The sequence below is a fragment of the Octopus sinensis genome, linkage group LG1, assembly GCF_006345805.1.
Source record: "Octopus sinensis linkage group LG1, ASM634580v1, whole genome shotgun sequence".
Classification (NCBI taxonomy): Eukaryota; Metazoa; Mollusca; class Cephalopoda; order Octopoda; family Octopodidae; genus Octopus; species Octopus sinensis.
The window spans coordinates 155,070,684-155,086,324 of record NC_042997.1 but is presented as its reverse complement, the minus strand read 5'-3'; the positions used below and the strand labels follow the sequence as shown (position 1 = coordinate 155,086,324).

Genomic DNA, 15,641 nt, shown 5'->3' with positions numbered 1-15,641 from the left:
TTATTTACCAATGATGTATATATATGAATAACATTTGTTTCATGAAATTGTATTTATATTTCAGGTCAACACTTGTGCCTATCTGAACAAAAAAATAGAATTTGCAGAGATGAGGTGAGTATTTTTTATTCACCTAGGATTCACCTTTGGTGTCAGGAAGGGCATCCAGCTGTAGAAACACTGCTAGATCAAACTGGAGCCTGGTGCAGCCTCCTGGCTTCCCAGACCCTGGTCGAACTGTCCAACCCATGCTAGCATGGAAAACGGACGTTAAACGATGATGATGATGATAATGATGATCAGTGTTGTATTGGGAAATACAAACATGGAGACAACATTATTTATCATGTATTTTGTTGCTTAAATCAACAATTTATCAGAATCTGTGATGAAACATCTCATTACTCTAAGAACAAAATATGCAAAATTGTTTTGTAATTCCCTACACCATTTCTTTTTGAAATAGCAATAATGTAGTGGGGGAAATGTTAGGTTAATTTAGCATGAATCTTTAAACATTCAGAATTGCACGATAATTATTATAATTGGTCTTTGTGATAATTATGGATTAGTGGAACTGGTTGGAAGTTTTTGATTTAAATTCATTGAAAATGGTAATGAGATGTTAATATAAAGTTTCCAGATGTTGGTATATAGGGCATAGATATTGATGAATACTGTAAAACATTTGTTTGGTGGGAATTCTAGCTGTTGTTGTTGTTGTTGTTAAGCAATAAGACGGGTAAGAGTGATTAGGTGATAGTCTAGGGCTTAGGGGTGGGAGACCCCAGACTTTGGAAAACAAAAAATAACTTTGGTCATCTTGTTGTAGTTGAGGGCTCTTTGTTGATGCCCGACACCACTGGGAGGTGGCCCTTGAAGTCGCTGGAAATGGAGATCTCCAGGTCCAAATTCTTGGACGGCGGAATTCTAGCTTGAGTCAATGATCAGAATGCTGACAGATCATCATCAAAATTTTTATATTTTGTACTGTTGAATATCTTAAACTCAGTTGCATCCTTAGGTTTATTATAGTAATAAACATTCTGTTGATGATTGTATATAATTTTGAAATGTAATAAACCAACTTTGTTCTCCATTTTAGGTGTCAGGTGAGTGAGTTATGGTCAAAAGGAGAACGTGTGACATGTGGAGTTATTGACGATAACACAAGGGTAAGTGTGAAGCTGCTATGTGCTTTCTCAAACATTTAATAATTCCATCTGTCCTTTTTTTCTTTTCCTTATGTATGACCCCTTTCCATGCCTCATTCCTAGCATAAAGTGCTTTCCTACCTATTTGGGGTTCAGTTGTCTCTTGCAAGCTACTTGGTGATCTCACTAGTGCTGGTGGCATGAAATAGTACCCAGTACATGCAGTAAAATGATTGGCATTAGGGAGGGCATACAGATGTAGAAACCATGCCAAGTAAACACACATGCATGATGTACTCTTTGGGCCCTGTCAAATCAAAATAGTCTTACTAATGAGTATCTTTCTTCAGTTGTTTAAATATGTTAAATGTAACCATCAAGAGACAAACATACATTATTGTATTTCTGCCAAATTTTTCACTTGCTGGTGGGGAAGCCTATTTCAGTGTTGTGATACTTTTATTTAGAATCATTAGTTGATTACTTGAAAATGAAAGCTTATATTTCACTTCAACCTTTTCAATGAACAGAAAAATTTGACATATTATAAGTGTATTGTATCAATGAATGTGTACAGTGACTCTTATATTGCATTATAGGTAAAACTAAGTGAGCTAGTGGGTTATAGATTACCATGAGAGATAACCATTGATGATTCTCCTTGCAATCTCACATTATCCACATAATAGATTTCATCATCAAGGCTGGCCTTCCTCTTTGAAGCAATAAAATATGTCAGTTTCAAACAATTAGTAATTTTATACAAACTTCAAGTTAGACTCAACCTGATACATCATTATCTTCCTTTTGACACCTGTGTTGTCATCCATCTCCCAGACTTTGCTCTAATCTTCTCCAAAACATCATGGAATGCCTTCCTTGCATATGTTTTCCCTACAGCTGTTTCAACTTACATCTGATGAAGGAGAGCATCATTTGCATTAGTTCAGTACTCTTGGAAGCTCTTCAGAATGGCAAGAGGGCAAGAGCATAGCCTTTTCCTCTAGACTAATTCATTAAAAGAAAAAGAGAAAATACTGCCTTTAAATAGCTAAATGGGTAATTCCTCTTCATCATTAAACAAAACATCTCAGAACTTTCATATCATATTCCTAGAGTATTTTAACTTTTTTTTTTTCATAATTTCTTAATTTTTCTTTTGTCTTTCTTTTCTAGATAGTTTTCCGATCTTCTACTGCTGTGGTCCAGATTTTTATCCAGATGAGCTCTGAAATGTGGGATTTTGATGTCCATGGGGATCTATATTTTGAGAAAGCTGTCAATGGGTTCCTTACAGATCTCTTTGCTAAATGGAAGGTAAGCACTGTCATTTTCTCTTCAAAACTTTCTATAAATAATTTTAATGGCAAATATGCAAATTTTTTTTAATGGCATAAATAGATTAATATCAGGTCATTATGAATGAAATGTCTGTTTTTTTTTTATGCACGGAATTTGACAGTCGTTAACTCTAATGTTTTATCCTGACAATTCTTTGTTTTACAACATTGAAGAGTTACATCATCACTTTTTAAAAATGCAATTCATGGTGTCTGATTATATTGTGGGTTTTCTCTTGTAAATCAATTTTTGTGAACCCATGGATAGATAAAAAAATTCATGTTGTTTGTGAATATGAGTTCCGTCATGGAACCAATGAATTTCAGGCAGCTTGAAATATCAGTGAGGTGTTTGTTTGGTAAAGATGTAGTGAATGAGAGCGTTGATGGTTTGAGAAATTCGTGTCTGGTAACTTTGCTCTTGAAAATCAGCCCAATGGTAGACTTGAGACCAAGGTGGATAATGATGAGCTGGAAGCTGTAGTGGAAGTGGATACATCTCAAACTATGCGTGAATTAGCAGCAAAGTTTGTTTTTTGATTCCAACTGTATTGGACCATCTGAAACAAACTGGATAAATGGGTACCTGACAAACTGAATGAGCATCAAATGACATGTTGTCTTGAAACTTGTTCTTTGCTGTCATGGTATAAAAGTGAACCATTTTTGCATCGTATTGTTATGTGTGATGAAAAATGGATTCTTTTCAACAATAGCAAGCATTCTGCACAGTGCTTTAATAGAGACCAAGTACCAAAACACAACCCAAAAATGAATATTCATCAGAAAAAGCTAATGGTGTCTGTCTGGTGGTCCAGTGTTGGTGTCATCCACTACAGCTTCATGAGCCCTGGTAAGTCAATTACAGTGGATGTATACATCAACCAATTGAAAAGATTAATGAACTTGCAATTAAACAACCGAGATTGGTCAATAGAGACAGGCCAATTCTCTTGCAAGACAATGCTCAACCACATGTTGCACAAAAACGCTACTCCAGTTACAGGAACTGAACTTGGAAGTACTCTATCATCGACCATATTCACCAGAACTTGCACCAATTGACTCTCTTGTTTTCCAGGCATTTGACAACTTTTGCAAGGAAAAAATTTCAAATCTGTAGTAGATGCAAATATATTATTTATGCCGCTGGCATAAATAAGCTACCAATAAAATGGCAAAATTGTGTCGATAATTTAGGTGCATACTTTAATTAACTGCATTGCTTTTTGTTGAAATAAAGTAAAATAAACTTTCAGTTCAAAATCGAACATTTCCTTCTTAATGACTTGATATTTCTGCTGGCCTCATAGGAGGTTTTGTGGTTTTACATCTATCTGTCTGTCTGTATATTTATATTCGTCAGGCTTCTTTCAGTTTCTGTCCCCACAAGGCTTTGGTTGGCCAGGGACACTTAAAGACATTTGCCCAATGTGCCAAATAGTGGAACTGAACCCATGACGCATGGCAGGGAAGCAAGCTTCTTAACCACACAGCCACACCTAGTGTTCATAATTAGTATTTATCTGAATTTAACATGAATTACTATTTATCTGGACTGTCATTAATTAGAATTCATTTGGTTTGTAGCTAATTACTGTTCATCTGGTTTGTCATCAATCAGTATTTGTTTGGTCTGTGGTTAGTCTGTACCTATCCCATTCCGTTACACACCCAGAAAAAGTTATAATTTTTTTCTTTGTCTGTGAAAAGTCTGGTTGAGGATCCCTTCTTTCTTGCCTCTTGTACACAGCTATATCTGTTTCCCTCTGGCATAATTCATATTTTCGTGTTCATTTATTTCAGGAACAGAATTGTTGCCATGATGTCACTATTGTTCTATTTTCCCGTACATTCTACAGTGCCAGTAGTTGTGGTAAGTAGTATCAAGTTATCCTTATAGGAAAGATGGAGAAAGCATTCCATTTTCCTTTCCTTGAAAATTTTAAATCATCATCACTACCATCATCATCATCGTCGTTGTTGTCGTTATCATTATCACCATCATCATCATCATCATACATCTACTTTTCATGGTCATCCATGCTTTAAGTCTTATGAGGAGTTACTGCCCTCTTAGGTGTGGTCAGGGGACTACCCCTCCTGATTGTAGTGGATGCATTTTATCATGGCACCAGTTCTAGTGAGGATGCCTTCTACTCGGTAACACTGAGGAGGATCCTCACTATACTATATTGTTTCTGCTCATTCAGGGCAACATAACTAAGTATCTTATTTGGAAACAGGTGAGGGTTGGTGACAGGAATGGCATCCAGCTGTTGAAAATCTGCATCAATAAACTCTGACCTATGCAATCATGGAAAAGTAGACATTAAAATGATGATGAGTAGAAGATAGAGAGAACTCTTTAGTTCCAGTAGAGAACTTCTCTCTCACTTCATACAGTAAAGTGGTTGGCAACAGAATAGAAATCCACCCTTGAAAACCATACCAAGAATATGACACAAAGCAAAAGACAAGGCTGGTTTCCACTGTTACTGTTGTGTATATTTTATAATTAAGGACTACAATAAAAGGAAAGACATTAAAACATTTGAGTGAGGTTGTTGCCAGTGTTGCTGGACTGGGTCTTGTGCAGTTGGCACGTAAAAAACACCACTTGAGCATGACTGTTGCCAGTACCGCCTGACTGGCTCTCATGCTGGTGGCATGTAAAAGCACTCACTACACTCTCGGAGTGGTTGGTATTAGAAAGGGCATCCAGCTGTAGAAACTCTGCCAGATTAGATAGGAGCTTGGTGTAGCCATCTGGTTTGCCAGTCATTAGTCAAATCATCCAACCTATGCTAGCATGGAAAGCAGACGTTAAACGATGATGATGTTATTGTTTATGTTGTAAGAAATTGTGTACATATTGGATATATGTTCTTTTTCTATTTTCTAGATGAATTTCCTGAAATTATTCGTGATTGGATTCAGCAAGATTACAAAGGAAGATTCTATGAAGATTTCTACAGGTTTTGTATTTTTTTTTCTGATTTCTAAATTTTAAAACTTGTTTTAATCTGAATTTTTTTTCTAATGTTAATGTTTCATCAAAATTTTATTTCCTGTTCTCAAATAGAATTGTGGTGCAGAATGAGCGTTATGAAGATTGGGCTAGTACCTTAATTCAGTTACGTGTTATTTTTAATGAATATCCGCGGAAAGTGGTTCGCTACCATGAGGCATGTGGATTAACTGTGCCACCAGCTGAAAACTCAACCGCCTCTCAGGGCAACTTCTTAGAAACCTTGAATATGTCCCTTAATTGTAAGTGTTCACTTATTTCTTCTCCATTTGTAATTGTTATTTGTAACTGTGGCAATTTTGCAGGAGAGCTTCATGGTTTCATAAAAGCTATCCTGTTCATCTGCCTGACATATGAGCTATATGCAGAGATAAACATGTTTTTCCTACAGCTGTTTCAACTTACATCTGTTGAAGGAGAGCATCAGTTGCATTAGTTCAGTACTCTTGGAAGCTCTAGCTTGTCTTTATTGCATGCTATGCATAAAATAGCAAGGTATGGGAGATAAACTTTGTTACATTGTTAGATATAGAAAAGTTGTAGAAGTAAGGCATATACATCTGTGTATTTAAGTACTCTTTTACTTGTGTTTCAGTCATTTGACTGTGGCCATGCTCGAGCACCACCTTTAGTTGAGCAAATCGACTCCAAGACTTATTCTTTGTAAGCCTAGTACTTATTCTATCAGTCTCTTTTGCCGAACCGCAAGATTACGGAGATGTAAACACACCAGCATCGGCTGTCAAGCAATGTTGGGGGGGACAAACACTGACATACAAACACATACACATACACACACACACACACACACACACACACACACACGTATAAACATATATACAATGGGCTTTTTTCAGTTTCCATCTACCAAATCCACTCACAAGGTTTTGGTTGATCTGAGGCCATAGTAGAAGACACTTGCCCAAGGTGTCACACAGTGGGACTGAACCCAGGACCATGTGGTTGGTAAGCAAGCTACTTACCACACAGCCACTCCTGCACCTACATATAAAACACATATGGACACATATATGCACTGGAATATGTGTATATCTCTATACACAAATGCATGCATAAATACCTACATGTATGCATACACACACACATATGGACATTAGGCTAAGCTATAAGAAATGGAGAAATAAAGAGAGTGAGAGAGAGTATTTTGAAATGTTTTAAACTTGTATGTAAAACTGCTTAACATTATTCATATGCTCTGTATTACCATGTTTTTTCAGTGTTTGAGCGTTATTATCTTGATCGAAGTTTTGATCGTACGGGCCAAGTAGCTGTAGTTATAACTCCTGGACCAGGTGTGTTTGAAGTTGATCGTGAATTAACAAACATTACAAAGCACAGAACAATCGATTGTGGTAAGTGAATCCTACCTTCATCTTATTTGATTAATACTTTGGAGCTCAGAATTGAAGCTCTAACATTTGAGATTTTAATAGCAAAAAACAATAAGGTGGCAAGCTGGCAGAATCATCACTGCATCAGATAAAATGCTCTTTAGCATTTCTCTCAAGTCTTTACATTCTGAATTCAAGTACTACCAAGGTCAACTTTACCTTTCATCCTTTTGGGGTCAATAATATAAGTACAAGTTGAGTGTTAGGGGAGGGTTGATGTATGTGACTTCCCCTTCTTTCAAAATATATATATATATATATGTGTGTGTGTGTATACATGTCACCTTACTGGCACTTGAGCCCTGTGCTAGTAGGGTGCTAAGAGCACCATCCGAGCGTGATCATTGCCAGAGTGGCTAACTGGCTTCTGTGCCGGTGGCACGTAAAAGACACCATTTGAGCATGACCGTTACCAGCATCGCCTTACTGGCATCTATGCCGGTGGCATGTGTAAAAATATTCAAGCGAGGTCGTTGCCAGTACTGCCTGGCTGGCCCCTGTGCCGGTGGCACGTAAAAGCACCACTACACTCTTGGAGTGGTTGGCGTTAGGAACAGCATCCAGCTGTAGAAACTCTACCAGATCAAGATTGGAGCCTGTTGCAGCCACCTGGTTCACCAGCCCTCAGTCAAATCATCCAACCCATGCTAGGATGGAAAGCGGACGTTAAACGATGATGATGATGACACACACACGCACATATATTTAATAAAAAAAACATGTATCAGAAAGAAGCACACTCTAAAAAATAGAGCAGTAATTATTACAACAAAATTTCATATAGAGTTACCCAAGATTTTGCACCCACAAAGCCAAAGCCTTGTGGACAGTTCATCAGACTCTATAGGCTTTGGCTTTTGGGGTGCGAAACCTTGGGTAACTATATAAAATCTTGTTTTCATTGCTTCTTGCAACCTCTTGTAAGAAGCAAACAAAAATTTTAGAAAAAATAAATAAGTAAATAAGTGGAAATCGAACCAGTGAGTGTGTTAATTAATAAGGCATTATAACAAAATGATTCTCCCCAGACACAATAAAATATATTTTTATATATCTCAGATCCAGCTCTGTCGCATGACTTTTAGAGGCTACCTGCAACTTTTTGTTTCGAGGCCCCATCCCTTCAATCAAAATTCATAATCTACACACCTTTTATTCATAGTTATATTTTACTTTATTTTATCTGAAGTTCAATATTTTACATTATCCTAAAGAACGTCTTTAAAAGTACAACAAGTTAAATTTATTTAGGTGTTACAAATTACAATAAGTAAAAATTCCAGATATGAATAAAAGAGCACTTTTTTCATCCAAGCAACTTTCAAAGACAAATACGGTGTACCTTTTGCTTCACAAAATCATCAATCAGTTCAGAATAATCAAGCTGAGAGCTTAAGTTCATGTTCAATAAATATCATAGGCAATACACAAAGTCTGGTACATGTTCATAGTACAGTATATTTTTACAAAACGTTTGCAGGTACAATGTATTACCATTTTATTTCTTGAAATTTTAAGTTAACATAGATAGTTTAATTGTTGTTCAACCTCTTAACCAAAGTAAATAGATGACTCATCTACGTACTTTGATCTTAACATGGGCCCCTCAACTGTGGAGGCCCCCTGTGACCGCAGGAGTTGCAGGGGCTTAGCGATGACCCTGCTCACATCAATACAACAACTACAAAAACTACATACTCGATTGTAATACTGAAATAAGCAGATGTACTTCAAGAGGACACAGTTTAGATTTTACCCTGCCTACATAATAATATCTATATAAGGCATGAAATTGTAAGGATCTTTTGGATGAAATTAATGAGGAATGAGCAATGTTTTGTCTTGTATGAATTTTCCATATGTTCCTTTGTTGTGCTCCTGTTTAAATTTTGGAACTTTATACAAACAAAAATTGACTTTGAACTACTTTTCTTTATAGGTATTGGAAGTGATTTGGTTTGTATGGGAGAGCAACCACTACATGCAGCACCTCTATTTAAAGTAAATATTTATATTTGATCATGATATTATTAACCTATCATTCAGTTTTCAATCATTCATGCTTCATTATGACAGTGTATTTTCATTAACTTCTGGAGACTTTTATATTGAACAGTCTATGGTCAATTTTTTAATTAAGACTTTATATGAAGATATTTTCTGGTTCCTTTTATAAAATTTTACTGTATTTTTATAAAAGTTAAGTGAGAAAAGAAAGTGTAGTGTTCATGACCATTTCATGTTCTAGACTGATTCAATTGATGTGGCTGGGACCCAGCTTGAACATCTGCAGGAAATATGTGGGCAGTGAGTGATCCGTTGTTTGATTTGAATGTAATTCTACTAAGGGTCTTATTTTTTTTTATGGATTAATTCAGGGTCACTGAGACAGGTGAGGGAAGGGGAGGAAGAAATTGGTGAGCTAATCTGAATGTTTGCAATAGAGTGGATTATAATAAAAAATTATAGGTGTAGGTGTGGCTGTGTTGTAAGAAGTTTGTTTCCCAACCACATAGTTCTGGGTTCAGTCCTACTGCATGGCACCTAGGGCAAGTGTCTTCTATTATAGACTCAGACTGACCAAGGCCTTGTGAGTGGATTTGGGAGACAGAAATTGAATAAAGTTTATCAGATATGTGTGTATGTCCCCATAACTTTGTGATTTAGCAAAAGAGTGATAAAATACATACCAGACTTAAAAAAAACAAATAAGTTCTGAAGTCGATTTGTTTGACTAAAATTTTTCAAGGCAGTAGCCCAGTATGGCTACAATCTGATGACTGAAGCAAGTAAAAGATAAAAGATGTGCAGTCATTGGGTTTATTTTTCATCAAAGAACAGGTACAATCCATCGAATGGGCATTAACACAATTTTTCTCTTCTCAGTTTCATCTTACAAGGTTTGGGTTGACCTGAAGATATAGTAAATGACACCCTACACAAACAGCTGTAGAGTGAGCCTGAATTGAGAGCTACTTGACTTTGAAGGTGTTAGTGTTAAAACCAGGTGGTGATTTAGGCATGAATTTCTAGTCTTCTGATGTATCATTTTATGAAAATTCTAATATCATCTTGCTGCCAAAAGCTTCTTAAATCTCAAAATATTTTGGTTATTCATTTGCAAGATGCTAGAACAGTCATCCAATGAAGCTTATCTCAGTATAAGGTAAAAAAATCCTATGTTGTTGTTGATGAAGTGATGATGATGATTGATCATTATAATTAACAATATGAATCCATGTTTTCAGTTCCATAGTAAAACTGAGAAAATCACTTTGGAAGTCGGAGATGATTATAATATTCCTCATTGGATGAACCACAGGTAGGTAAAGTTATGTTATATATGATGTAAGGTTTTGTTCTGTCATTTTCTCTTTATTATAATTCTTCATCAATTTACTTCCACTTTTCCTGCTAATATGGGTTGAACAAGTCATCACAGTTCAAATTAGTTGTTCTCCTAAATGTGTTGGAGGACTTCATATACTTCATTTTTGGCTTGGTTTCTTTGGCTGGATGACCTTCCTAACACCAACGATACTAGGTGCATTTGATCATAGCACCAGTACTAGAAAGGTTGTAATGTCCTAGGCAAAAAGCAAAGGGTCTTTGTCACCTTACATTTTGTCAGCTTGCTTGCTAGCTACTTTACAAAGTAAATGGGGTGCATTCTATCATGGCACAAGGTCTAGAGGTCATCTTCTACCCTGTGACCTGTCATGGGCAAAGAGCAAAGGGGGTTTTTTCACCCAAAATTTTCTCTGCTGGCTTGCCAACCACTTTAGTGAGTATACAGGGTGCTGAAGTTGCCTTATACCCTGCGTGACTATAGAGTCCCCACTACTCTACATTGTTGTTATTTATTCACAGCAACATGACTAAGAGTGTGACCAGATGAGAGCAGTGACTCAAGAAAAACCAGAATGAGAGGGTAAAGGGAACAAGATGTTGGTAGAACACATTTTATTGTACATGTAACTTTGTGGTCAAGACGTTTTCTCCCTAACCACAAGGCTCCAAGTTCAGTCGACTGTGTGGCTCTTTGTGCAACTGTCTTCTATTATACCCCCCAGCTGTGGGTGGATTTGGTAAACAGAAACTGAAAGAATCCCATCATGTGTGTGTCTGTGTGTGTGTGTTACTTTATCTTGACATAGCATGATAGTTGTAAATGAGTGGAAAACAAAATTGATGACTTTTCTCCTTTGTTCTCAACACTGGGCTGTCTTTTCTTCTCTCCAATTGGATCTCTGCTTCTTTACAGTTTCCTTTGGGATTTAGCTTCACCGCATCATGTGTTTTCCTGAGGGAAGGCCTTCATCTCTCAGGTCTTATTGGTTTTGTATTGTCATCGAAGATTCTATAACCTTGCTTTTTTAGGTAGGAATGTTGGCCCTTTGCAAACCCAGTTTTATCTCTGGGGAGAGGCAGTCCGTATAAGTTTGGCCTCTGGCCCTTCATTTGTCCAACATTGAAGGACCTACCTGGAGCTTTTGCTCCACTGGCATTGCTCTCAGAGTCACTGAGGTACTCAAGCCACCTCACTGCAACAACGACTGGACCTTACTGTAGTGTATTATAAAATAACATTACAATATTCTTATGAATAGAACCTGAAGTTAGAATGCAATTAGTATAAGTACTCAATGTGATCTATTTTTTTTTTTTGTAATTAAAACAATTTGTTTGAAAATGTTCTAAATTTTTAATATTTGTAAAAAATTTAATTTCAGTTTCTATACTTTCAAATCTCCTCTTCTTGGCACTGAATCGACCTTCATTCCACGAATCAAACCTCCAAAAATTGTAAGGATGTAATTACTTTTTTTAAATTTTGATTTTGATACTGTTTGCATATTGTTATATATTCAATAAAGCATGAAGATAAAAGCCAAAGAACAGTTACTTGAAATCAAGTATGACAATTAGTTGAAGTAGGAATCAGTTTAACTCATCTTATAAGAACTCACCTGAAATTGCCTGTTTCCTTGATACAAAGCCATTTGCTTTAATTTACATTACAGTGTTATTTTATGTAAGAATATTGTATTATGTAATGACAAACTTATTTTATTAAATCTGTCCAATTTCTTGATAATTTCAAAATTAATTGAGAAGCCCAGGCAGTGTTTTTCATTAAGAATATGGACATATAAAATTAAAAAGAAAACAACCATTTAGATTTTCTCATCAATAAGAATAATTATTATTGTGTTAATAACAAAACTGTGTTCTTGTATGAGAGAGAGAAAGAGAGATCGAAGAGTTAAGTTAATATGGGGCTAGCTCTAGGGTTCATTGAGAAGGATTATTTGGAAGGGATACTATTGGATCGGTGACCTTGTTGATTAGACATGCCTGGACTTGGTATATGTGTATGTATGATGGTGAGTCTGGTGGAGTGAAAGGGGATAGATATCTGGTGTGTGGAGTTGATCACGAAGTTAGAAACATAGGAAATGAATGATGTAATCAAAGAAGAAGAGACAGAAATAAAGGCAGTGTCGATGATCTTGAGATACAAGAGGAAACTATAATACAGATCATGTAACAAAAATTTTATTGTGTTCCAGAAGTAGGAAGGCCAAGAAGCTATCAAAATGATAAACAAAAAATGTGACATAAACCAAGAAAAAATGCAGTAAATTAATTTGATAAGCTGCAGAAAATATTCAAATTATTATTTAGTTACCTATGGAAAATGTTATTTCTTTTAATGGAGAATTTTTTAATTGTATTATTATATTTTGAGATGGTCATTTTTTGCCAATTAAACACGCACACTGTTTTATCTTCACTTTTATTATTATTATTTTTATTATTATTATTATTATTATTATTATTACTATTATTATTATTATAATAATAATAATAATAATAATAATAATAATAATAAGGCGGTGATCTGGCAGAATTGTTAGCGCGCTGGATGAAATGCATAGCAGTATTTCACCCATTGCTATGTCCTGAGTTCAAATTCTGCCAAGGTTGACTTTGCCTTTCATCCTTTTGAGGGTCAATACAATAAGTACCAGTTGAACACTGGGGTCAACGTAATTGACTCATCCCCTCCTCCAGAAAGCTGCTGCCCTTGTGGCAAAGTATGAAATTATTATTATTAGTTTATTTGTCAATGTTCTTTCATCACACATTCTGTGACTTTCTGTCCCTTGTGTTTCTTCTCTTTGATCTTGTCCTGTCTATTCCATTTTGTCTTTGTGTGGTATGCAGACAGGACAAGACCTGGCAAAAGATGACCATCCCCAAATATAACAATATCTGTTTCAGCACATGATTTCACATCCAAGAGTCTTGCAAAACAAACATATTTATTAATTGTCATACTGGAAAAGTATGGTAAAGCTAAACATTCATCTCTAGCTATGTCAGTTCAAATTATCATTGGCAGTAATTTTTCTCTTACAAATCCTTCTCCTCAGCTGTTTAATGATGTAAAACATGGCAAGATTTTCTACAGAGGTTTTCTTTTTGTTATATTTATCCATTGGCACTTAATTTCTACCGAATTTTTTCATCATTCCAGCCTGGCCACTTACCACATGGGGGTAATTGTGCATCAGTGGTAAGTTGTCTTGTGGCTAATATGGCAATTAAAATACCACTTCACATCTTTTTCTTTAACAAGTTATATTAACTCCTCTTATTCACCAGGTTTTCCTTATACTTACTAATAAAGCTTATCTATTCACTCTAACCAAATCACTTCCTCTCACAATAGCTGCTTGGTATACTAACAGGTTTCCTTGATTGTTTGCTTTGATCTGATGTGGAAAATATGGGTATTTTGGAATTATATTTGCAATTTTTATTTTTTACTCACATTGCATTTTTTTTTTTTAGCAGATACTATATTTGATAGCATAAAAGACACAGAGGCATATGATGCACACCGCAATTGTGACATTGCATATTCTGGAAAAGTGATCTAGCATTTTGTTATAAAATATTACCAAAGTACTTTCATTATTGCAGCATACATTACTGTATGTAAAAAGTAAGTTAGCAGTACAGCTGAACATATTATAGGGTGAGGCTAGATAAAAGAAACTGTCTGTATTAAAATCAACTGATAGTAATGAGTATGGGAGACCTAAATTTGCACATAGGACCTGGGGTGAGTCCCTGTGACAATATTTTGGCAAAAACGCGTGTCTTATATGCCATCAAATATGGTATTTTTCTACTGTTTTTCCTAATCATATACAAATGTTAGAGGTTGTCTCTATGTAGGTGGAGGACTCTGAAGAATAGCATTTACTAGGTAGGATACAGTAAGAGGTTGCTAAACACGATGTTAGTTTTTTAGACTAAGGATTTGGCACAAGGTTAGTAGCCTTACCACATAAAACATTTCTTGTCATGGAAATATCAACAGAAAAAACAAAGCTGCCTGTCTTGAGGAAGTGAGGCTGCCGATTTTACTGCCTTCAGTTGTTAAACAGATGATTGATGTTACACATTGAAGCCAATAGGCATCTGAAGAGATTGAAAGTAATAATGATACAAATACTGAAACTAGAGAAGGCAAACATATTCTGTGCAAATTATATATAAATAGCTTGAAAGCCGCACTCCGTGTAGACTTTTAAGCAGGCTCCTGCAAATGAGAATTAATTCTGTAATGCAATCTTTCTATTGTTCCAGTCCCAATTTGAATCCCCCAAAGTTCTTATCTTGATGTAAAATTAACAAAGTGAATGTCATTTATCTCCCTCTTGATCTCTGGCTTCATCTGACAAACGGCAACCAAAATGGCGTGAATCGGCCAAGCTTTACCTGCTAGAAATAGCAACTGAAATGCTTTTAAATTAGATCCCAATGCTGGATGTTTAAGAATGGAATGAAGGTCAGATTTTCAATCCTGGGATCATCCTGATTCCAAAAAGGTATATGTCTATGTAGAGCAAGTGTAGACTGAGATACAGGGGTCCCAGACGGACAGACAGAAATTTGCTGTTATTATTATGGATTGTGATAGTGTAATACCTTCACTCTAACTCAGATACATAGCATCTTTATGACTTAGAAAAAAGTTGGCTTATTGAGTGTTGTTTTGTATAAGTTGTGGTGTAGCTCCAAGTGAACTCTGATAGAGCAGACTCTTGGCACACAGGATGTTGGTTGAATGAATAGATACAACCCACATATTTATTGTTCCAAATTTTTTGTGCTTCCATTTAACAAAGGAATACATTGCACATGCCAACATGAAGTGGTTAATCATATAGGGTGCAACACGACAGCCTGGATATAAAGTACTCCCTCCACTGTGCTATCTGTATCTGTTTTGAATAAACTTTTTATTGACCTCACTTGTATTATAACAATCTAATTGTATTTCTTTACTGATACTAACACTCAATGTAGATTTGCTATGTCAGATTTCTAATATCTTAGCTACTTTTATAAATTTGTCATGGTGGGAAGGTTAGTTTTTTTTTTTATTTCATGTATATTTTTGACTGGCAAAATTTTCACATATGGAGCATAAAAATATTTGAATTATTTGACTTTAGGTTTTGTTCCTGTTTTAGCAAGATATTACTTACTTGAACCCTTTGCTCCCTACAGAGCATAAACCATTGACTTCTCTCCACTGTTCTTAACTTTTGGATGTTTTCTGCTTCTCCCCAGTTGGATACCTGCTTCTTCAGCTTCTCTTCTGTCTCTCTTGTGGGTTCTA

The 15,641-nt window shown here is 35.8% G+C and overlaps 1 protein-coding gene across 3 annotated transcripts in view; it reads left to right on the top strand.

Annotated features, from left to right (window-relative positions):
* LOC115232685 (GATOR complex protein Iml1) overlaps nucleotides 1–15,641 on the top strand; it is a 120,937-nt gene that overhangs the window by 32,499 nt on the left and 72,797 nt on the right. For 2 of the 3 annotated variants that reach the window (XM_029777084.2, XM_029802710.2), the window contains exons 6-16: nucleotides 65–114; nucleotides 1,106–1,175; nucleotides 2,331–2,471; nucleotides 4,301–4,370; nucleotides 5,400–5,472; nucleotides 5,580–5,767; nucleotides 6,764–6,898; nucleotides 8,877–8,938; nucleotides 10,186–10,259; nucleotides 11,671–11,743; nucleotides 13,482–13,520. In XM_029777084.2, coding sequence (XP_029632944.1) covers nucleotides 65–114; nucleotides 1,106–1,175; nucleotides 2,331–2,471; nucleotides 4,301–4,370; nucleotides 5,400–5,472; nucleotides 5,580–5,767; nucleotides 6,764–6,898; nucleotides 8,877–8,938; nucleotides 10,186–10,259; nucleotides 11,671–11,743; nucleotides 13,482–13,520 — 975 coding nt within the window. The remainder of the gene's footprint in view (nucleotides 1–64; nucleotides 115–1,105; nucleotides 1,176–2,330; nucleotides 2,472–4,300; nucleotides 4,371–5,399; nucleotides 5,473–5,579; nucleotides 5,768–6,763; nucleotides 6,899–8,876; nucleotides 8,939–10,185; nucleotides 10,260–11,670; nucleotides 11,744–13,481; nucleotides 13,521–15,641) is intronic. The other variant, XM_029777077.2, reaches the window with a different exon arrangement.